Source organism: Oncorhynchus kisutch, linkage group LG5 (assembly GCF_002021735.2).
Source record: "Oncorhynchus kisutch isolate 150728-3 linkage group LG5, Okis_V2, whole genome shotgun sequence".
In the NCBI taxonomy this organism is placed as follows: domain Eukaryota; kingdom Metazoa; phylum Chordata; class Actinopteri; order Salmoniformes; family Salmonidae; genus Oncorhynchus; species Oncorhynchus kisutch.
Genome location: NC_034178.2, coordinates 19584651 through 19609963, shown reverse-complemented (window position 1 = coordinate 19609963; position 25313 = coordinate 19584651). Strand labels below are relative to the sequence as shown.

The 25313-nt window shown below is 41.7% G+C and overlaps 1 protein-coding gene across 1 annotated transcript; it reads right to left on the bottom strand.

Annotated features, from left to right (window-relative positions):
* Positions 1-15776: 15776 nt before the first annotated feature.
* LOC109875751 (zinc finger protein 2 homolog) lies at positions 15777-24789 on the bottom strand. Its single transcript, XM_020468174.2, has 2 exons — positions 24153-24789; positions 15777-17598 (listed from the first exon to the last, which is right to left on the bottom strand). Exons 1-2 carry the CDS (start codon positions 24493-24495, stop codon positions 16190-16192), a joined length of 1752 nt encoding a protein of 583 aa, XP_020323763.1. The 5' UTR covers positions 24496-24789; the 3' UTR covers positions 15777-16189.
* Positions 24790-25313: the final 524 nt, after the last annotated feature.

The following is a 25313-nucleotide window of genomic DNA, read 5'->3' as shown; positions in this document are numbered from 1 at the left end:
CAGGAGGTTCACCTGAGGGATGGTGGGGATGTGTGTAGATTTAAGAGGGAGTGGGATAAGGGGGAATCTTTTTGGGGCATAGGAGGGGTGCACTCAACAGGAGTAGGGATTTTGTGTGGGCATAGAGAGGTTAAAATAGAGAACACTTTTGTAATAATGCAGGGTAGAGTTTTGGGGATAGATGTTAAGTTTAGAGAAGCTAGATATAGGTTAATTGGGGTGTATGGGCCAGAGGTGGCGGCAGACAGGAGGGAGATGGTGGACTGTCTGGCGCCCCTGTGTGTTACAAACAGGCACTTGGTGATAGGAGGAGACTTTAATATAGATTTAGGGGTAGGCGGTGATGGCAGTGCAGGTGCCATCTCTGGGCTAATGGCTTGCCATGGTCTGGTTGATGGTGGCCTGGTCAGGGTGACAACTGATAATTTCCAAGGTTTATTTAAGGAAAGGGAAATAGATGTAGAGCAGGGAAACGTGTTTTTAGAACACTTGTCCCGGCGGTTGCCAGAGGACATTAGAGACGTGATGGAAGCCCAGATCTCACTAGAAGAGGTTGAGAGCGCTCTTAGGAGGATGGGAAAAGGGAAGGTGCCTGGGATGGATGGGCTACCGGCTGAGTTTTACCTCAAGTTTTGGGGTATACTTGGACCAGTGGTTCTCGAAGTCTTGAAGGCCATCCTTGAGACGGGGGTCCCAGGGGGATCAATGGCTGTTGGTGTGCTGTCACTTCTTTATAAGAAGGGGGAAGCAACTGACCTTGGCAACTGGCGGCCATTGACCATGCTGTACGTAGATTACAAGATTCTTGCAAAGGTTTTAGCAGACCGGTTGCGCACAGCCCTTCCCTACGTCGTCCACGAGGATCAGACGTGCGGGGTAGAGGGCCGCTCTATAAGATGGAACCTACAGTTGATCAGGGATTCCATCGCTTGGGTTGAAGATAGAGGGCTGCCTTTAATGGTAGCAGCGCTAGATCAGGCGAAAGCTTTTGATCGCGTGAATAGATATTTTCTATTCAGGGTGTTAGGTAGATTAGGATTTGGGGAGAAGTTTATAGGATGGATCCGTACTTTACATGTCGGAGCGGGGTGTCGAGTTAGTGTAAATAGTCACTTAGGTGACGTTTTTGACCTCTCGTCTGGGGTCAGGCAGGGATGCCCACTCTCGGTTCTCCTCTTCGTTCTGTACATGGAGCCTCTGGGGGCTGCCATTAGGGCAGACACAGGGGTGGAAGGCTTGTTGATCCCTGGAAGCGGTGGGCTGCGTGTTAAGATGACGCAGTACGCCGACGACACTTCCTTGCTGTTGTGCAAGGACTCGTGCCTGACAAGGTCCCTTGCCATCTTTGGGGATTTCACCCGAGCGTCGGGAGCAGTTCTGAACCATGCAAAGTCTTCCGTCAAGTTTTTCGGAAGATGGCGCGGTAGAACGGATGTGCCTGGGGGGTTATCTCTCTGTGAAGGGGCCCTGAGGATTCTCGGGGTTCATTTTGAGACCTCCGGCTCAGCGACGCTAAACTGGAACATGCGTATCGCAGTGGTACAGAGGAAGCTAGCAATGTGGAAGGCTAGGTATTTGTCTTTTATGGGCAAAGTCCTGGTCCTAAAGGTGGATGTGTTGCCGTCTCTTTTGTATTTGGCATACATCTACCCATTGCCGGCTTGTCTGAGGAGGCCTCTAGTGAGGCTTGTGTTTCAGTTTATGTGGAGTGGCAGGTGCGAGTGGGTCGCCAGGGCACGCATGATCTGTCCCATCGGGGAGGGAGGTAGGAGGGTACCACATTTCCCCCTCAAGCTGGACGCCATTTTTGTTTCTTTCTTGTTGACGGAGCTTGCTCGTCCGGTTATACACCCGTCCGGTTACCTCCTGCGGGTGTTCTTCTCGTATAAGGCAAGAAGCGTAATGGTGTGGTCTAACGCGGGTCCTCGGGCGGAACAGCTGCCGTGGCACTTTGGCCATGCGGCCAAGTGGCTGCGTGCGCACCCCGAGGTTGAAGTTGCCCGAGTAGGTTTAGACCACAGGCACCTGTACGAGGAGGTCAGGCAGGCAGGGAGTCCTGCGCCTGTAGCGGGCATCTCGTCAGTGGTCTGGGAGGGAGTGCAGGCGCGGGGCCTGGACAACAGGCTCAAGGACCTGAATTGGTTGGGCCTCCATAAGTGCTTGCCGGTACATGCCATCTTGTACCGGTATAGTTTGGTGCAATCCCCCACCTGTCCAAGATCCTCTTGTGGCAGGGAGGAGACTGTGCGTCATGCCTTCTGGGACTGTGCCTTTGCCGGACCAGTCTGGGCTAGGGCACGGGTGATGCTAGGTGTGGTTAGGAGTGATTTTGTTTTGACATGGGCTAGGCTAGAGAGAGGCGTAGGGAGAGCAAAGGGAACGGATAGGGACAGGTTTCTGCTCTGGCTTCTCATGAGTCTCTTTAAAAAGGGACTGTGGGAAGCCAGGCAGAATTTAGTCAAGACAGGGAGAGATTGGGGGGTGGAAGGGATAGTGAGAAGGGTGGAAGGTGATTTGAGGGGGAGGATGAAGAGGGAGGAGAGGAAGTGGGGGAAGCATGCAGCACGGGAGAGGTGGAAAGGGGGTTTAGGGCTGGGAGTGTTAGAGTGAGTTTGGTAAGGGGATAGATTAGGGAAGGGGAGATAGGGAAAGGGTTAGGTATTGGTTAGGTATGACGGGGAGGGACGATGCTCCCCTGAGGTTTGTTTTTGTTTGATGTGTTTGTAAATAGAATTAATTAAGAATGAATGAGAATTATGATTTTGTAATAGTATGAATGGTATTGATTGTAATAAATTATTTTAACCACCTTTTTGTTTTTCTTCCTGTCTAAGTTTGGTGAGGGTTTTTCTTTTGTTTGCCTCTTCTTGGGCAGATTTAGTGGGTCTCATGGTGGGTGTCTTTTAGGTCCCTGTTGTTGTTGTTACTAGTCAACTTTCAGTGGACACCCCCATAGTGTCTTTCAGAACCCCTCCTAAAAAACAAGCTAATATTTTGGGTCGGATTTTGCATCCAATTAATATTGTAATCAATGGCATTTCCTTACAATGTTCATTAGTCTTTTTTTGTTTTTTATCCTCTTATGTTGTGTACTAAATATTTCTGTTTATTTTCATTGTTTTTTTCGGTTCAATCCCACTTTTCCAGCCTGCTGAAGGTGTGGTGGAGTGGTAAAAACACCCCCAGCTCTACCAGGGGCTTGAGGTGGTCTCCCACAGCTCTGCTTATGTCATGTTCTGTGGCCTTGCTGTTCCATTTCTTGACTGCCCCTGAAACACAGAAATCAACACATTTAGTCGTATTATATAAAACACTCAAATTAATGATATGGAGCACCTATGGCCTCAGTTACACCTGCCACCTAAATGTGACTTCTGTCATCTGATCACTCCAAGCTGTATTCGGTTCAGATCTACCAGGATGGACCTTTGACATAGTCTGGATGCAGTCAGGCCACTGAATATAAATAAGCAATGTAAAGAGATGGGGTGAATGAGTAGGGAAAAGGACATTCAACACAAATGACCTTCATAATAACAAAGTACAAATGAATGGGCCTGAGGGGAAATTAAATTTCATACAGCCAAAAGGGGTGAGAAATTACACCAATATCAGTGGACAATTTGCAATAATGTAAATAAACATAGATGGAATATATTCCCTTTTACTTACATAATGAACCGCTAAGGGGACATAAATATTTACCATCAAAGGGTAGCCTAGTGGTTAGAAAGGTTGCAAGTTCAAATCCCCGAGCTGACAAGGTACAAATCTGCCATTCTGCCCCTGAACAGGCAGTTAACTCACTGTTCCTTGGCTGTCATTGAAAATAAGAATTTGTTCTTAACTGACTTGCCCCATTAAATAAAGGTAAAAAATAAATAACATGTGTGACATCTCACTTCTCTGGCTGTAGAAGTGTTCTTCCTAACCAGTCCCTCAACAGCTCTCTGACTGAGCTCCACCCCCACTGGGTCTTCAGAGGAGAGGAAGGCTGAGGAGGCATGGAAGGATGAATGGCTCAGTCAGTCAATAAAGTGTAGAGCTGCTGTCTGACAAGATCACTATTTTAGTTGTTAAAGGCTTTATGACTGCTGAATACCAACTATCAATCACTTAGATCATGTATTTTCAGGTAGAGATACATCCTTGGGACGTCCCTTGCCCATTGAAGTTGACTTTTAAAGGGGTTAAGGTAGGGGGTTAAGGTTAGGGTTTAGGGTAGGGATGTCCCAAGGATCCCGGATAGCACTGACCATTGTGCATTCTTCTGTCTCTTTTACATAGCAGGTGATGGGATCTGACTTCTGACCTTGAAAATATTACATATCTTTATTATGTGAAATCTAATGAAACAAGAATATATGTTGACGCTAATATGATGTACAATATTCCATGATGTTTTTATATGATAACAATAGCGTAATATATTTAATATGCCATATACTATTTTTTAACAGTTTCACGAATTAACTTAATCATTATGATTCAACGTCAGTTCACGTCTCACCTCATACTGTATTGGAACAGCAGCAGCTGACTGTCCGGTTCAACGTCAGTTCACCGTCTCACCTCGTACTGTATTGGAGCAGCAGCAGCTGAATTGATCGTTGATGCTAATCAGCATGTTTTGAATCTAAGAGTAAATATAAATATATTATATAATAATATAACATACTAATAATGAATAACGAAGACAAAGATGGTTTTCTGTGAATATCTTCCATGACGTTACAATAGTTAATTACCGTAAATATTAGAAAGCAGGGTTTGACCGTCGGCGTTGTATGAGCTACAGTACAGTACCGTTATCTAGCTAGATAACGTTATGTCCTAACTAGGCTCAACTAGGTTTGGATTATTTACCTCAGCTATATTCGTTCCCATATATTGTATATCGTTTCCATAAAGCCAACATTACTCATTAACGTAAGTTTCCAATCTAGAGCAGTTCTCAGTTTTGTGATAATGAACTAGCAAAGGTTAACTAACTAACTAACTAAGTCAGGACGGTGACCTGTCCTGACGAGATGTTACAACGAACTGAATCGTCAATGGAGGTCTTCCTCTTTATATAGCCTGCTACAGCATGCAATACTATTAACTCACAAGGGGGCATAACGTTACATGTACAATACTATCCCATTTTGGAAACGTTACATGGACAATACTTTCCCATTTTGGAAACGTTACATGGACAATACTATCCCATTTTGGAAACGTTACATGTCCGCGTGAATTATCTTAATTATCTTTTCAGATCTTCTCAGAAATTAATCAAGTCCATTGAATGGATATAGACAAAACGAGATTTCAAGGACTAGCAGAGGTAGAGAGGCGAGGCAGGGGTGAGGACATCATCCTGCTATTTTGACAGTCCCTGAAGGACAATACAGAAGAGGTATTTGCTCTTATTCCTTCCCTTTCTTTAATGTATTTTGTAATAAAATTAGCAAGTGTAGTAAGATCATTGCTTTACTTTACTAGGACTGGAGACCACAGCAGCGATTCTGCTCTTGACCTACCTCTTCAATGAGAACCCAAGTGGCCTTTATGTCCGTGACAAGGTATGCCTATGCACCTTTCATCTGTTTCTTCATAAACATAAGTGTGCATGCTTATATAAAACGACATCTGAACATTTGTTATGTTCTTTGTTAATTGTATGTGTATTAATCTTTTCTTGACACAGATTTCACTGCTCTTCACTCCTTTACTGCAAATCGGCGGAAATCCATTTCACCATGAGAGTGAAATCCCGCTAGCCTTTGATGGGGAGAACATCCACGCCCTCGAGGACGTCTCAATTTTTTATTTTCCCTTAAATGTCAGAAAAACATTTGTGTTGTTTAAGAACAAATTCTTATTTTCAATGACGGTCGAGGAACAGTGGGTTAACTGTCTTGTTCAGGGGAAGAATGTAAGCGTTGTCAGCTCGGGAATTTGAACTTGTAACCTTTCGACTACTAGTCCAACGCTCAAACCACTAGTCTACCCTGCCGCCCCAGTTTGGAACAACATGATAGTTCCTCTAGTTTTAGGACTAGGGGCGTTTGAAAATAAAATAAACATTTTACTCAACTGCGTTACCCACTCCAGTCAGCAGATGGCGGTCTGGGAATTTAAGGCGATTCTATTGGTGTGACGTATAATCTAGTGGACGGAACTCTTCTTTCAACTGCAGCAACAGCAACAGGTAGTCAGACACCTCGGTAGCTTGAAGTAGTGTGAAATGTTCTCATAAGCAACCTGGAAATGGAGGTCACTTCCCTGAGTTTTCCCCCATTCACATTCAGAATACATTGTGAAAAACTCAAATCGTTGCTCACCATTTTTGGTCCAGGCAGATATACTACATCAATAACTATCGGTTTCCTCATTAGCAGGGAGGAGTTTCTACAACCAAATTGCGTGTGCATCGACGTCATACTGCAATTTTAGCAAACACAGAAAGCGTCCTATATTGGAGACCAAAAGTCGTCTGGCACACTGCTTAGGATTTCAACAACTTTAAAAACCGATGTCTAGCCTACAATCATCAGTTACTACTAATGTGAAAACAATACAAAATATAACTATTCTTGCTCATTTTGTGGGCCTTTAACCATCTGTCTGACTTTGTTGTTCACGCAGGAGAGAGACGGGACTATCGTGGATCCTCTGGGGAGCCTCAACAACCTCATGATGCTGAGGAGGCAGAGAAAAGTATCTCCAGATCAGAACACCCCAAGAAACACCCGCATAGACCCTCAGGGAAGAGAACTCACTGCTGCTCTGACTGTGAGAAACATTTCAAATGTTCATTTGAACTTAAAATACACCAGAGAACGCACACAGAAGAGAAACCTTATAGCTGTGCTCAATGTGGGAAGAGTTTTGTTACATCTAGCAGTCTGACTAAACACCAGAGGACACACACAGGAGAGAAACCTTGTAGCTGTACTCAATGTGGGAAGAGTTTTACTCAGTCAACCAGCCTGATATCACACCAGGGAAACACACACACAGGAGAGAAATCTCATTGCATTGCTCAATATGGGAAGAGTTTTGCAACGTCTAGCAAGCGGACTACACAACATATAACACACACACAGGAGAGAAATCTCAGCTGTGATCAGTGTGTGTCCTTGATAAAATACCCCTGATCTAACATCAGAAAATACTTGAAGGAGTTGTTTCATGATACAAATGAATTAATGTCACAATGTAGAACCCTAAACGTTTGCCCCTTTTCTATTGATTTGAACTTGATAGGGATGTTAGCTTCACGGAAAATTCAGGCTCTGAATTGAAAGAGTACTATTTATGTGATTTAACAAAAATTGACTTACGAAAAACGAGTTGTGTTACACTTACCACATTGGTGACCCACTTGAATCAAACTGTTGTTGCATATTGGTTATTGATTTAGACACGTTAAAACTGTGTTTTGACATTGGGGATATCCCACCTAGCAACATGTAATTGAAATAAGACTACGCAACCAAATATTTCATATTTACAAATCATGTAACATTTAGTAATCATAATTATTAATGTAACCAACTGACAATTTTTTGGGCTACAATTATATTGACATTGTTTCCATGCTTTTAGAATATCAGGGTTCATTCTCAGATGGGGCGGCAGGGTAGCCTAGTGGTTAGAGCATTGGACTAGTTACCAAAAGGTTGCAAGTTCACATCCCCGAGCTGACAAGGTACACAATCTGTCATTCTTCCCCTGAACAGGCAGTTAACCCACTGACAGGCAGGTAACCCACTGACTTGCCTAGTTAAATAAAAAAATGTTACAAACCAAATGTACTACAGCATGACATTGGGGACTGGGCCCCAATCAAACAACATGCCTATCTAGTGAACCCTGAAAAGAGAGAGAAGCTCTGCCGTGAGTTGGAAAGTTACTACGGATATTGCAGGAGTTTCCTCTTGAAATCAGACATGTCTGTGGTAACGACAACTTGGGTTTTGAGTGTCTCAAGGATGGGCAGTCAAAAAGTGTTGTGTTTTGCACTTAGCTAGTGAGTTGTCATGGATCACAATTTATTTTGACTGCACATTTTTCCGTATTGGAAATTATTTTTGTTTGTGCTCGTTCCAAGAGAGTTCTAGAAGTTAGTGGGGAAAAAATAGTTTTTTTCTGGTTTTTAATTGTTGACAGCCAGTAGACACCATGTTTATATTGGTGAAGGTGAAGCATTGTAGTTGATTATAATGTGTAATTGAAGTTGTTTTATGTTGGTGGTAAGCATTCTCTTAAGGGGGAAGGTGTTAGTCTTTAGTTTTTCCATTTATGTTTTGAGGTTGAACTTTCGCCCGTAGAGATCGGTAGCATGTAGGGCGCACCGATTGGGGTCACCTCGTTAGTCAGTATGTGTTATACCTGTGCTGGCTTGTCCATCTCCTTAGTGGGAAGGTGTTTCACCTGAGCTGGTCCAGGTTCTATTTAAGAGTGTTTGGCCCAGTGCTCCAGTTGTCTTGATAGATGTGGAGAGTCAACACCTTTAGTTGCGCTACCTTTTTAGTTTGCGTCCCTTTTTTACGTTTGTTGTGTTTTTTTCTTTTGTTTGCCTCTTCTTGGGCAGATTTAGTGGGTCTCATGGTGGGTGTCTTTTATGTCCCAGTTGTTGTTACTTGTCAACATTCAGTGGACACTGAGAGCAAAACTGCAACATTATGTTATAATACTTTTATTGCATTAAATGGAATAGAGGGTTCTTAGAACTTTTGTGTCTGTGTGTTCTACTGAGGATGGGCCTCTGGGAGAAAACACTGACAGGAGATTTACAATGTCTTTTGGGTGATAAAACCTAAAGAGACCGCATTCCAGAGCATGAGTTAATGTTTCTGTTCTATATGGTACCAGGGAGAGATGACCCCAGGGCCAGACCCTGGTCTCTACACAAAGAGTACTGTTTTTACATCAGATACTGTCTGCTGAGAATTATAAGTATCTTTCATACAAATCTTAACCTTGTGACCCGTTCTATACATCTGTTGTTTGTCATGTAGGTTGAAAGGGGTGCATCTTGGCTATTAAAGACTTTTGTATCGGGGCTCTCAACGAATCATCTGGGGATGATTCGTCGAGCAGCCATCATTATCGTAGAGCACTCAATTGATTCACTTTATATGTGTACGTTGTCTTGACCTGCTCCCTTATTATTATTTGGAGTTGGTATCGCAGCTGACAAAATACTTTCAGACAAAAAGCTACAAAGCGACTGCCCCTAAAAACCAACGACTCCCTTTGAAAACAGGCGATGTGGCATCAGAAACATTTATTATTGTGTAAAAATGTACTACAAAGTGTAGCTAAATAGAATAACTTTGGTCATGCCCAGTCAGCATGTGACGTCCAAAGACGTCGAATTATGGGTGAGGTCTGGTTATCAGGTCTGTCTGTTGTGGCCACTACTTCACCCCAAAATAGTAATCCCAAATTGGGTTGTGTATAACAGTATAAATGTCTCTCGGACAAGGTGACTTTTATCAATATACACTCTAAAAAGTAAAGGTTCCTGGAGTATCCTTTAGGGGTTCTTCAAATTGAAACTGTGGGGGAACCCCTAAAAGTTATTTGAAGAACCTTTTGTGGGAACCCCTATAAGTTCTTTGAAGAACTCCTTATCATGGTTCCTCAAATAACCTTTTGGGTTTCATTTTTTAAACTCACTGTCCACCCTCCCTCCATTATAAAAACATATTTTAATAATAATAATAATATTGACAATATTGATTTAAATAATTAATTGTTTATTTAGTGGCACCACAAATGTAAATTAATATTTACAAAACAATTTACCAAACAAAACACATTACCAAATTGCAACACTTCTGCAGACATGTCAGACCATAAAAATGTTCATGACATTTAAAAAATATATATAAATATAATGATGTACAATAAAACAACATACATTAAAAATGAATCATAGCAATATTGTAGACTTGATGCTAAATACAGATTTTTCAGCTTTAGTGTGTATATCGTATCCACTTAGTTATGTTAGGAAGTTGGCCATCTTTATGACCGGCCCTGGTAACTTGATCTTACTACACTTGCTAATTTTATTACAAAATACATTAGAGAAAGGGAAGGAACAAGAGCAAATACCTATTCTGCATTGTCCATCAGGGACTGTCAAAATAGCAGGATGATGTCCTCACCCCTGCCTTGCGCCTCTACCTCTGCTAGTCCTTGAATTCTCTTTTTGTCTATATCCATTCAATGGACTTGATTCATTTCTGAGAAGATCTGAAAAGATCATTTGCACACATTTGTATGCTAATAGATGAGAGGCAGAATCTAAAACAAAAATCCAGAAAATCACATTGTATGATTTTTAAGTAATTAATTAGCATTTTATTGCATGACATAAGTATTAGATCACCTACCAACCAGTAAGAATTCCGGCTCTCACAGACCTGTTAGTTTTTCTTTAAGAAGCCCTCCTGTTCTCCACTCATTACCTGTATTAACTGCACCTTTTGAACTCGTTACCTGTATAAAAGACACCTGTCCACACACTCAATCAAACAGACTCCAACCTCTCCACAATGGCCAAGACCAGAGAGCTGTGTAAGGACATCAGGGATAACATTGTAGACCTGCACAAGGCTGGGATGGGCTACAGGAAAATAGTCAAGCAGCTTGGTGAGAAGGCAACAACACTTGGCGCAATTATTAGAAAATGGAAGAAGTTCAAGATGATGGTCAATCACCCTCGGTCTGGGGCTCCATGCAAGATCTCACCTCATTGGGCATCAATGATCATGAGGGAGGTGAGGGATAAGCCCAGAACTACACGGCAGGACCTGGTCAATGACCTGAAGAGAGCTGGGACCACAGTCTCAAAGAAAACCATCATTAACACACTACGCCATCAAGGATTAAAATCCTGCAGTGCACGCAAGGTCCCCCTGCTCAAGCCAGCGCATGTCCAGGCCCGTCTGAAGTTTGCCAATGACCATCTGGATGATCCAGAGGAGGAATGGGAGAAGGTCATCTGGTCTGATGAGACAAAAATAGAGCTTTTTGGTCTAAACTTCACTCGCCGTGTTTGGAGGAAGAAGAAGGATGTGTACAACCCCAAGAACATCATCCCAACCGTGAAGCATGGAGGTGGAAACATCATTCTTTGGGTATGCTTTTCTGCAAAGGGGCCAGGATGACTGCACCGTATTGAGGGGAGGATGGATGGGGCCATGTATCTCGAGATCTTGGCCAACAACCTCCTTCCCTCAGTAAGAGCATTGAAGATGGGTCATGGCTGGGTCTTCCAGCATGACAACGACCCGAAACACACAGCCAGGGCAACTAAGGAGTGGCTCCGTAAGAATTATCTCAAGGTCCTGGAGTGGCCTAGCCACCTGAACCCAATAGAAAATCTTTGGAGGGAGCTGAAAGTCTGTATTGCCCAGCGACAGCCCCGAAACCTGAAGGATCTGGAGAAGGTCTGTATGGAGGAGTGGGCTAAAATCCCTGCTGCAGTGTGTGCAAAACTGGTCAAGAACCACAGGAAACGTATGATCTCTGTAATTGCAAACAAAGGGTTCTGTACCAAATATTAAGTTCTGCTTTTCTGATGTATCAAATACTTATGTCATGCAATAAAATGCTAATTAATTACTTAAAAATCATACAATGTGATTTTCAGGATTTTTGTTTTAGATTCCGTCTCTCACAGTTGAAGTGTAGTCTCTCACAGTTGAAGTGTAGTCTCTTACAGTTGAAGTGTCCTTTGACAGACCAAAGAGCTGTCAAAGGACACCAGAAACAACATTGTAGACCTGCACCAGGCTGGGAAAACTGAATCTGCAATAGGTAAGCAGCTTGGTTTGAAGAAATCAACTGTGGGAGCAATTATTAGGAAATGGAAGACATACAAGACCACTGATAATCTCCCTCGATCTGGGGCTCCACACAAGATCTCACCCCGTGGGGTCAAAATGATCACAAGAACGGTGAGCAAAAATCCCAGAACCACACGGTGGGAACAAGTGAATGACCTGCAGAGAGCTGGGACCAAAGTTTCAAAGCCTACCATCAGTAACACACTACGCTGCCAGGGACTCAAATCCTGCAGTACCAGACGTGTCCCCCTGCTTAAGCCAGTACATGTCCAGGCCCGTCTGAAGTTTGTTAGAGAGCATTTGTATGATCCAGAAGAAGATTGGGAGAATGTCATATGGTCAGATGAAACCAAAATAGAACTTTTTGGTAAAAACTCAACTCGTCGTTTTTGGAGGACAAAGAATGCTGAGTTGCATCCAATGAACACCATACCTACTGTGAAGCATGGGGATTGAAACATCATGCTTTGGGGCTGTTTTTCTGCAAAGGGACCAGGACGACTGATCCGTGTAAAGGAAAGAATGAATGGGGCCATGTATCGTGAGATTTTGAGTGAAAACCTTCTTCCATCAGCAAGGGCATTGAAGATGAAACGTGGCTGGGTCTTTCAGCATGACAATGATCCCAAACACACCGCCCAGGCAACAAAGGAGTGGCTTCGTAAGAAGCATTTCAAGGTCCTGGAGTGGCCTAGCCAGTCTCCAGATCTCAACCCCATAGAAAGTTCTAGACGACCAATTCTTATTGCTTTTAGCCGTACCCTTATCCTACTCCTACTCTGTTCCTCTGGCGATGTAGAGGTGAATCCAGGCCCTGCAGTGCCTAGCTCCATTCCTATTCCCCAGGCGCTCTCTTTTGATGACTTCTGTAACCGTAATAGCCTTGGTTTCATGCATGTTAACATTAGAAGCCTCCTCCCTAAGTTTGTTTTATTCACTGCTTTAGCACACTCTGCCAACCCGGATATTCTAGCTGTGTCTGAATCCTGGCTTAGGAAGACCACCAAAAATTCTGAAATGTTCATCCCAAACTACAACATTTACAGACAAGATAGAACTGCCAAAGGGGGCGGTGTTGCAATCGACTGCAAAGATAGCCTGCAGAGTTCTGTCCTACTATCCAGGATGGGCCTTTGACATTGTCTGGAAGTAGCCAGACCACTGAATATGCATACGCAATGTCAAAAGATGAGTGGGGAAAAGTACATTTTACACAAGTGACCTTCATAATAAATCAAATCATATGTTATTGCGGGTGTAGAGAAATGCTTGTGTTTCTAGCTCCAACAGTGCAGTAATATCTAACAATTTCACAACAAATACCTAATACACACAAATCTAAGTAATGGAATAAGAATATATAAATATATGGATGAGCGATGTCAGAGCTGCATAGACTGATACAATAGTATAGGATAGAATACAGTATATACATATGATATGAGTAATGCGAGATATGTAACAATGATTTCAAGTCTGTGTATGTAGGCAGCAGCCTCTCTGTGTTAGTGATGGAAAAACAGCTTCTGTCTCTCGGTCCCAACTTTGATGCACCTGTACTGACCTCGCTTTCTGGATGATAGCGGACTGAACAGGCAGTGGCACTAATGTAAATAAACATAGATAATGGATCATATTCCCTTTTGCTTACGTGATGAACTGCTAAGGGGACATAAATATTTACCATCTAAACTATCTGTGACCTCTCACCTCTCTGTCTGTCGAAGTGTTCTTCATAACCAGTCCCTCAACAGCTCTCTGACTGAGCTCCACCCTCACTGGGTCTTCAGAGGAGAGGAAGGCTGAGGAGGGATGGAAGGATGAATGGATCAATCAGTCAATAAAGTGTAGAGCTGCTGTATGACAAAATCACAATTTTAGTAGTTCATGAAAGTAAATAAGGCTTTATGACTGCTGAATATAAACTATCAATCACTTGGATCATGTACTTTCAGGTAGAGATACATCCTTGGTACGTCCCTAGCCCATTGAAGTTGATATTTAAAACGGTTAAGGTTAGGGTATAGGGTAGAGATGTCCCAAGGATCCCAGATAGCATTGACCATTGTGCATTCTTCTGTCTCTTTTACATAGCAGGTGAGGGGTTCTAACTTCTGAACTTAAATATATGACATCCTAATAATAATATCCTTATTATGTGAAATTGAATGTAACAATAATGTATGTTGATGCTAATATGATGTACAATATTCCATGATGTTTCTATATGATAACAATAGCGTAATATATTTAATATGCCATATACTATTTTTTAACAGTTTCCCAAATTAATTTTCATTAACTGAATCATTATGACACACCCCTCATTATTGTCATTGGTTACACTAATTGCACTGTCTGTACACATAACCTGGTTCAAGTATTCATGACATCACCCTGAAGAAGGCACAGTGATGCAGAAACGTTGGTAAAAAAAAAACATTAAATTGCTGGGAGTTTATACATGGAGAGACTTTATTTTGATAGTTTATAGTTTATTCGCCGTTAGTCAGCACCTCCACACAAACTATTTTTCTGGGTGTGTGCCAGCTCATGATTTTTAAGGGTAGGTAACAACACATCCGCCACGCTGATCCTCAACACAGGGGCCCCTCAGGGGTGCGTGCTCAGAATGAATGACTGACTGCCCAGTTCAACATCAGTTCACCGTCTCACCTCATACTGTATTGGAGCAGCAGCAGCTGACTGCCCAGTTCAATGTCAGTTCACCGTCTCCCCTCATACTGTATTGGAGCAGCAGCAGCTGACTGCCCAGTTCAATGTCAGTTCACCGTCTCCCCTCATACTGTATTGGAGCAGCAGCAGCTGACTGCCCAGATCAACATCAATTCACCGTCTCACCTCATACTGTGTTGGAGCAGCAGCAGCTGACTGCCCAGTTCAATGTAGATAACGTTATGTCCTAACTAGGCACAGATTATTTCCCTCCACTACTTTCTTTCCTATATATTGTATATCGTTTCCATAAAGCCAACTTGGCTTTAGACTCATTAACTTTCCAATTTAGAGCAGTTCTCACTATTGTGGTAATGAACTAGCTAACTAAGGACGGTGACCTGTCCAGACGAGATGTCCTCTTTATATTTAATTTACCTTTATTTAACTAGGCAAGTCAGTTAAGAACAAATTCTTATTTTCAATGACGGCCTAGGAACAGTGGGGTAACTGCCTTGTTCAGGGGCAGAACGACAGGTTTTGTACCTTGTCAGCTCGGGGGTTTGAACTTGCAACCTTTCGGGAAACGCTCTAACCACTAGGCTACCTGGCCGCAGTCTGCTACAGTGTGCTACAGCATGTAATACTATTAACTCACAAGGGGTCATAACGTTACATGTACAATACTATCCCCATTTTGGAAACGTTACATGGTCAATACTATCCCATTTTGGAAAAGTTACATGGGCAATATTATCCCATTTTGGAAACGTTCCATATACTCCCCCTTGTGGAGGGAAATTAATATCTTCGATGGAAGCTGGAGATGGGATTCAAATGCATAATGGTATTAATACAGTGTTTAGACTACTTATTTTGTATAAATTCCCTTCAGAATCCAAACACACTATTGCCACACAGCAAAATATTAAACCATTTGTGTACAAAGATATCTTGAAATGTGACATTAGGCCTGTATGGCAGTACTGTTACTGTATGGCAGTACTGTATTGGCTAGTGCTTTCTCCAATATGTTCTTCTAATTTACATTCAATTGTATGTCGATGCCATTTATCTTTCAATATTTATGTTATATATATATATACACACAGTGTGGCAAAAAAGTATTTAGTCAGCCACCAATTGTGCAAGTTCTCCCACTTAAAAAGATGAGAGAGGCCTGTAGTTTTCATCATAGGTACACTTCAACTATGACAGATAAAAGGAGAAAAAATCCAGAAAATCACATTGTAGGATTTTTTATGAATTTATTTGCAAATTATGGTGGAAAATAAGTATTTGGTCAATAACAAAAGTTTGTCTCAATACTTTGTTATATACCCTTTGGTGGCAATAACAGAGGTCAAACTTTTTCTGTAAGTCTTCACAAGGTTTTCACACACTGTTGCTGGTATTTTAGCCCATTCCTCCATGCAGATCTCGCTGTTTTGGGGCTGTTGCTGGGCAACACGGACTTTCAACTCCCTCCAAATATAATTTTTTATTTTTTTATTTCACCTTTATTTAAACATACATGAGGCTAATATCCATATGTTGAAATCAAATGATAAGGGGGCAAACATTTAGGTTTCTACATTGTGACATTATTAAAATACTCCTACTACAAAGTGTTAACATTCAACATTAATTCATTGATATCATGAAACAACTCCTTCATGTATTTTCTGATGTTTGATCAGACACCTTTTATCAGAGTATCTCTTGTCACATTGATTACAGCTATAGGGTTTCTCTCCTGTGTGTGTTCTCTGGTGTAAAGTAAGCTGGCCAGATGTAGCAAAACTCTTCCCACATTGATCACAGCTATATGGTTTCTCTCCCGTGTGTGTTCTCCGGTGTGATATCATGCCACTTAGCTGAGTAAAACTCTTCCCACATTGATCACAGGTATAAGGCTTCTCTCCTGTGTGTGTTCTCTGGTGTCGAGTCAGAATGCTGGATGTATTAAAACTCTTTCCACATTTATTACAGCTATAAGATTTCTCTCTTGTGTGTGTTCTCTGGTGTTGAGTCAGACTGCTAGATGAGGTAAAACTCTTCCCACAATGACCACAGATATAAGATTTATCACCTGTGTGTGTTCTCTGGTGTTGAGTCAGGCTGCTAGATGAGGAAAAACTCTTCCCACATTGACCACAGATATAAGATTTCTCTCCTGTGTGTGTTCTCTGGTGTACTTTTAGATTGCCAGATTGAACAAAACTCTTCCCACATTGAGTACAGCTATAAGGTTTCTCTCCTGTGTGTGTTCTCTGGTGTGACATCAGGCTGCTTCGGCTAATAAAACTCTTCCCACATTCATTACAGCTATAAGGTTTCTCTCTTGTCTGTGTTCTCTGGTGTGATATCAGGCTGCTTAGGTGAGTAAAACTCTTCCCACATTCATGACAGCTATACGGTTTCTCTCCTGAGTGTGTTCTCTGGTGTGATATCAGGCTGCTTAGCTGAGTAAAACTCTTCCCACATTGAGTACAGCTAAAAGGTTTCTCTCCTGTGTGTGTTCTATGGTGTATCTTCAGATGGTTAGATGTAAAAAAACTCTTCCCACACTGAGTGCAGCTATACGATTTCTCTCCTGTGTGTGTTCTTTGGTGTACAATAAGATGGCTAGATGTATCAAAACTCTTCCCACATTCATCACAGCTATACGGTTTCTCTCGTTTCTCTCCAGTGTGTGTTCTCTGGTGTGATATCAGGGTGCTCAGCCGAGTAAAACTCTTCCCACATATACCACAGCTACAGATATAAGATTTCTTTCCTGTGTGTGTTCTCTGGTGTGATATCAGGCTGGTTGAATGAGTAAAACTCTTCCCACATTGAGTACAGCTATAAGGTTTCTCCACTGTGTGGATTCTCTGATGAATTTTAATGCCTGCTGAGGAGGTGAGTCTCTTCCGACCGTCAGAGCAGCAGTGAGATTTCTTCCCTGTGGATCTCTGCAGGTGTTTCTTGAGGTGTTCTGATGTGGAGATACTCATCTCTGCCTTGTCAGCATCATGAGGTTGTTGAGGCTCCCCAGAGGACCCACAGTAGTCCCGTCTCTCTCCTGTGTGAACAACGTCAGACACATGGTTAAAGGTCCACAACAGTGGAAATCCACTGTAAAAAGTGATGCCAACAGCGTAGCTATGAAGTTGTACAAAAATTGACGTCTGTAATGATTATTTGACATTTGTCTTAAAATGAGCAAGAACAGTCATATTTTGTCTTGTTTTCACATTAGTAGTAATATCAAGGATTGTAGGCTAGAAATAAGTTATTAATGTTGTTGAAACTGTAAGCGGTGTGCCAGATGACTTTTGGTCTCCAATATAGGCCCCTTTCTGCGTTTAATAAAATTGCGGCACGAGGGCGATGCAAATGCAATTTGGTTGTAGAAACTCCTCCCTGCTAATGAGGAAACTGATAGTTATGCACATAGTATATCTGCTAATGAGGAAACCACTAGTTATGGATGTAGTATATCAACTAATGAGGAAACCACTAGTTATGGATGTAGTATATCTGGTAATGAGGAAACCACTAGTTATGGGTGTAGTATATCTGGTAAAGAGGAAACCACTAGTTATGGATGTAGTATATCTGGTAATGAGGAAACCACTAGTTATGGATGTAGTATATCTGGTAATGAGGAAACCACTAGTTATGGGTGTAGTATATCTGGTAATGAGGAAACCACTAGTTATGGATGTAGTGTATCTGGTAATGAGGAAACCACAAGTTAAGGGTGTAGGTATATCTGGTAATGAGGAAACCACTAGTTATGGATGTAGTATATCTGGTTATGAGGAAACCACTAGTTATGGATGTAGTATCTCTGGTAATGAGGAAACCATTAGTTATGGATGTAGTATATCTGGTTATGAGGAAACCACTAGTTATGGATGTAGTATCTCTGGTTAAGAGGAAACCACTAGTTATGGATGTAGTATATCTGGTTATGAGGAAACCGCTAGTTATGGATGTAGTATATCTGGTAATGAGGAAACCATTAGTTATGGATGTAGTATATCTGGTTATGAGGAAACCACTAGTTATGGATGTAGTATCTCTGGTAATGAGGAAACCATTAGTTATGGATGTAGTATATCTGGTTAAGAGGAAACCACTAGTTATGGATGTAGTATATCTGGTTAAGAGGAAACCACTAGTTATGGATGTAGTATCTCTGGTAATGAGGAAACCATTAGTTATGGATGTAGTATATCTGGTTAAGAGGAAACCACTAGTTATGGATGTAGTATATCTGGTTAAGAGGAAACCACTAGTTATGGATGTAGTATATCTGGTTATGAGGAAACCACTAGTTATGGATGTAGTATATCTGGTTATGAGGAAACCACTTGTTATGGATGTAGTATTTCTGGTTATGAGGAAACCACTAGTTATGGATGTAGTATATCTGGTTATGAGGAAACCACTAGTTATGGATGTAGTATATCTGGTTATGAGGAAACCACTAGTTATGGATGTAGTATATCTGGTTATGAGGAAACCACTAGTTATGGATGTGGTATATCTGGTTGTAGAAACTCCTCCCTGCTAATTAGGAAACCAGACACTTCAGAACAAACTTCCTTTAGATGTTTTGGGGGAAACAATGTTACTATGGTTACTGTTGTTCCATGTTGTGAATGTTATCCAATGTGTTACTATGGTTACTGTTGTTCCATGTTGTGAATGTTATCCAATGTGTTACTATGGATTATAGCAGTATGGCCTAATAATTTGACATAACTTGTGAATATTTTTGGTTGATACTTCAAGGAGTCTTACAATTCAAAATCAGAAAGCCTAATTATCCTTGGTATAACCTTAAAACAGTACTATACCGGGGAAGCCCTTCATGATGGAGGGTGTTTCTACAGTACTATACTGGGGAAGCCCTTCATGTTGGAGGGTGTTTCTACAGTACTATACTGGGGAAGCCCTTCATGTTCTAGGGTGTTTCTACAGTACTATACTGGGGAAGCCCTTCATGTTGGAGGGTGTTTCTACAGTACTATACTGGGGAAGCCCTTCATGTTCTAGGGTGTTTCTACAGTACTATACTGGGGAAGCCCTTCTTAAAACAATTCCACATAGCTTTGAAGGACCTCCCCCTCAGACAAGGCTTAGGCTATAATGGGTTAAACTATCTGAAACTTACATTACTCTGAGACTAGTTATCCTGGGATCTTACATTACTCAGAATAGTTATCCTGGGGAATAGTTTTAATAAATTTGCAAAAAATCTAAACCTGTTTTTGCTTTGGCATTAAGGGGTATTGTGATGGCATTATGGGGTATTGTGATGGCATTATGGTGTATTGTGTGAAGATTGATGGGCATTTAAAAATAATAATCAATTTTAGAATAAAAGGATGCACCGAAATTACATTTTTGGCCAATATTTTCCTTGCCCCAAAAAACAATACCGATAACCGATATTTAAAATTTTACTGGCCTTTTAAGCATTCTAGTACAGTTAAAAAGTGAACACACACAGACGCAGCGGTCTAAGTCACTGCATCTCAGTGCAAGAGGCGTCACTACAGTCCCTGGTTTCAATCCAGGCTGTATCACATCCGGCTGTGATTGAGAGACCCACAGTAGTTGTCTGTTATTGGTGTAGAGAGGACGACAAAGGAGAGATTCCACATGTGGATAGGAAGATACAGTGGGGCAAAAAAATATTTAGTCAGCCACCAATTGTGCAAGTTCTTCCACTTAAAAATATGAGAGAGGCCTGTAATTTTCATTATAGGTACACTTCACCTATGACAGACAAAATGAGAAGAAAAAATCCAGAAAATCACATTGTAGGATTTTTAATGAATTTATTTGTAAATTATGGTGGAAAATAAGTATTTGGTCACCTACAAACAAGCAAGATTTCTGGCTCTCACAGATCTGTAATTTTGTCTTTAAGAGGCTCCTCTGTCCTCCACACGTTACCTGTATTAATGGCACCTGTTTGAACTTGTTATCAGTATAAAAGACACCTGTCCACAACCTCAAACAGTCACACTCCAAACTCCACTATGGCCAAAACCAAAGAGATGTCAAAGGACACCAGAAACAAAATTGTAGACCTGCACCAGGCTGAGAAGACTGAATCTGCAATAGGTAAGCAGCTTGGTTTGAAGAAATCAACTGTGGGAGCAATTATTAGGAAATGGAAGACATACAAGACCACTGATAATCTCCCTCAATCTGGGGCTCCACGCAAGATCTCACCCCGTGGGGTCAAAATGATCACAAGAACGGTGAGCAAAAATCCCAGAACCACACGGGGGGACCTAGTGAATGACCTGCAGAGAGCTGGGACCAAAGTAACAAAGCCTACCATCAATCAGTAACACACTACACCGCTAGGAACTCAAATCCTGCAGTGCCAGACGTGTCCCCCTGCTTAAGCCAGTACATGTCCAGGCCTGTCTGAAGTTTGCTAGAGAGCATGTGGATGATCCAGAAGAAGATTGGGAGAATGTCATATGGTCAGATGAAACCAAAATATAACTTTTTGGTAAAAACTCAACTCGTCGTGTTTGGAGGACAAAGAATGCTGAGTTGCATCCAAAGTACACCATACCTACTGTGAAGCATGGGGGTGGAAACATCATGCTTTTTGGGGCTGTTTTCCTGCAAAGGGACCAGGATGACTGATCCATGCAAGGGCATTGAAGATGAAACATGGCTGGGTCTTTCACCATGACAATGATCCCAAACACCACCCGGGCAATGAAGGAGTGGCTTCGTAAGAAGCATTTCAAGGTCCTGGAGTGGCCTAGCCAGTCTCCAGATCTCAACCCCATAGAAAATATTTGGAGGGAGTTGAAAGTCTGTGTTGCCCAGCAACAGCCCCAAAACATCACTGCTCTAGAGGAGATCTGCATGGAGGAATGGGCCAAAATACCAGCAACAGTGTGTGAAAACCTTGTGAAGACTTACAGAAAACGTTTGACCTCGGTCATTGCCAACAAAGGGTATATAACAAAGTATTGAGATAAACTTTTGTTATTGACCAAATACTTATTTTCCACCAAAATGTGCAAATAAATTCATAAAAAATCCTACAATGTGATTTTCTGGATTTTTTCTCTCATAGTTGAAGTGTACCTATGATGAACATTACAGGCCTCTCATCTTTTTAAGTGGGAGAACTTGCACAATTGGTGGCTGACTAAATACTTTTATGCCCCGACTGTACATATTATCATTATTACTGGAAAATATTCATTTAAAATCCAGGAATTTTACAACTTTAGCTCTCTAGGTCAAGCCAGTAGAATACAGTAGGTTGTAACTCTCTAGGTCATGCCAGTAGGTTACAGTTTTTTTTATTTTACTAGGCAAGTCAGTTAAGAACAAATTCTTATTTTCAATGACGGCCTAGGAACAGTGGGTTAACTGCCTGTTCAGGGGCAGAACAATAGATTTGTACCTTGTCAGCTCGGGGATTCGAACTTGTCCAACGCTCTAACCACTAGGCTACCCTAGGTTGTAACTCTCTAGGTCATGCCAGTAGGCTACAGTAGGTTCTATCTCTCTAGGTCATGCCTGTCGGTTACAGTAGGTTGTATATCTCCAGATCATGCCAGTAGGTTACAGTAGGTTTTATCTCTGTGGGTCATGCCAGTGGATTACAGTAGGATGTATCTCTCTAGGTCATGCCATTAGGTTACAGTAGGTTGTATCTCTCTAGGTCATGCCAGTAGGTTACAGTAGGTTATATCTCTCTAGGTCATGCCAGTAGGCTACAGTACGTTGTAACTCTCTAGGTCATGCCAGTAGGTTGTAACTCTCTAGGTCATGCCAGTAGGATACAGTAGGTTGTATCCAAGTGGTTGTATCTCTCTAGGTCATGCCAGTAGGTTACAGTAGGTTATATCTCTCTAGGTCATGCCAGTAGGCTACAGTACGTTGTAACTCTCTAGGTCATGCCAGTAGGTTTTAACTCTCTAGGTCATGCCAGTAGGTTACAGTAGGTTATATCTCTCTAGGTCACGCTACAGTAGGTTGTAACTCTCTAGGTCATGCCAATAGGTTACAGTAGGTTGTAACTCTCTAGGTCATGCCAATAGGTTACAGTTTTTTTTATTTTACTAGGCAAGTCAGTTAAGAACAAATTCTTATTTTCAATGACAGCCTAGGAACAGTGGGTTAACTGCCTGTTCAGGGGCAGAACAATAGATTTGTACCTTGTCAGCTCGGGGATTCGAACTTGTCCAACGCTCTAACCACTAGGCTACCCTAGGTTGTAACTCTCTAGGTCATGCCAGTATGCTACAGTAGGTTCTATCTCTCTAGGTCATGCCTGTCGGTTACAGTAGGTTGTATATCTCCAGATCATGCCAGTAGGTTACAGTAGGTTTTATCTCTGTGGGTCATGCCAGTGGATTACAGTAGGATGTATCTCTCTAGGTCATGCCATTAGGTTACAGTAGGTTGTATCTCTCTAGGTCATGCCAGTAGGTTACAGTAGGTTATATCTCTCTAGGTCATGCCAGTAGGCTACAGTACGTTGTAACTCTCTAGGTCATGCCAGTAGGTTGTAACTCTCTAGGTCATGCCAGTAGGATACAGTAGGTTGTATCCAAGTGGTTGTATCTCTCTAGGTCATGCCAGTAGGTTACAGTAGGTTATATCTCTCTAGGTCATGCCAGTAGGCTACAGTACGTTGTAACTCTCTAGGTCATGCCAGTAGGTTTTAACTCTCTAGGTCATGCCAGTAGGTTACAGTAGGTTATATCTCTCTAGGTCATGCTACAGTAGGTTGTAACTCTCTAGGTCATGCCAATAGGTTACAGTAGGTTGTAACGCTCTAGGTCATGGCAGTAGGTTTCAACTCTCTAGGTCATGCTACAGTAGGTTGTATCTCTCTAGGTCATGGCAGTAGGTTACGGTAGGTTGTATCCAAGTGGAAACAATTATCAATTTAATGTGGAAAGTGTTGAATTTTGTCAACAGCTAAATGAAAGGCTTATTTGATGCGTGAAGTTTACTTGAACCAACAGAAGTTTCGTAATGCTTAAGTTGTTATGTGGACACGTGACATACTGACAACTTTGATAGAAAAGCTATAGGAGTTGTCTCCAGATCGCTATGCATATTCATGCTAGTAGCTTAGCATCTCTCTCCATTGAATACAGGCGGTTGACGACAACAACCCTCATAGAATATAAACAATAGATTACAATAAAAATATGAATTCACCAATCGAAAGACAGTATAGGCGGAGCTAGACAACCCGCTTTGTGGACATCAACTCCGCTTGTTATGGCTGAGAGACATCTTGTCAGTATATCCATAATCTTTGGTGTAGCCAATCAAACTCACATGGCACGATTGGGGGGCACGGTGTGTAGTAAAACATCACTACATGAAAAATCACTACATGCCGTGCTCCCCAGTCTACGGTCAGCAGATTGACCCTTCTCAAATAGATATGTTAAGTCACTTTTTGGAAACGGAACGGAGAAAACAAGGGGTAGCTTGCTCTCTACCTCGTCTGATTCTAGACATATCTGTCATCATCCTAGGGCCCTCCGTTGAGGAGGTATTGACGAGCCAACTCCGAATATCCAAAGTTAAAAACTAATTTAAGGCGGTACTTACTGGTGTTAATCAGATCTCCTATGTCCACCTCTTCATCTTGCAATGTGACAGTAATTTCCCCTTCCATCTTCACTCCAAAAACTGCATCCTCCCCTTTCTCCTCCTCCTCTTCTTTCACAGTAACATCCTCCTCTTCTTTCACAGTAACATCCTCCTCTTCTTTCACTAAAACGTCTTTCTCTTCTACTTTCAGTGTCACAGCCTCACACTCTACTTCTTGTTTTACTGTGACATCCTCTTCTTCCTTTTCCTCTTTCACGATAATGTTCAGCCCCAGAGCTTCTTTCTCCGTCCAGCAGACCTCCTCTTCTTTAACAGGAGGGGAGAAGTTTAGGGAGCTCATGGTCGGTGGTGTTAGCTAGCTATCATTAGCGACTGGGCTAGTGCTAACTTAACCAGCCAGATACTATAGCTGACTAATACAAAATAGCGTAATATTAAATTAAATAGGTTAACAAGTAGATACGACAGAAGTGTGTCTAAAACACAGTAGCTAATAGAGACAGAAAACGTATAAATAGCTTGAAACGTTCGGCTATGTTGTCTAGCAGGCTACCGAGGTGGTTGACGAGCTGTTTCTGAAGAACCGTCCACTGGATTATACGTCACGCTGACAGCGTCGCCTGAAAGACGCACATCGCCGTCTGCTGACTGGAGGGGAAACGCAGTAGAGGATCATATTTTATTTTCAGACAAAGATTATTTTAAATGGTTTTAATTAAATAATACTATTATATTGAGACACACAAAGACCTGAATGTGTTGATTGATTAGTGTGAATAAAACATGTTTACTACAGCACATTTAAGGCAGTTTCATTAAGTCTAACTAAATCTAAATAATTAGCTAGCTACTGTCAGTCTTTTCTGCTCCAACATGGTATAACAATACATTATGTAGATGTATATAATGAACAGACTAGGTCTATACTGCTCCTACATGGTGTAACAATACATCATGTAGATGTACAGTACCGTTCAAAAGTTTGGGGTCACTTAGAAATGTCCTTGTCTTTGAAAGAAAATAATAATAATTAAAATCATTTATAAAAACCTGTTTTTGCTTTGTCATTATGGGGTATTGTGATGTCATTACGGGGTATTGTGTGTAGATTGATGAGGGGAAAAAATAATTTCATCCATTTTAGAATAAGGCTGTAAT

Excerpts from the sequence above, each read along its gene's own strand:
- LOC109875751 (XM_020468174.2), bottom strand. The coding sequence starts at position 24,495 with ATGAGCTCCCTAAACTTCTCCCCTCCTGTTAAAGAAGAGGAGGTCTGC. Across the intron at positions 17,599-24,152 it reads AGGAGATCTGATTAACACCA|GAGAGAGACGGGACTACTGT; the intron begins GTAAGTACCGCC and ends TTGTTCACACAG.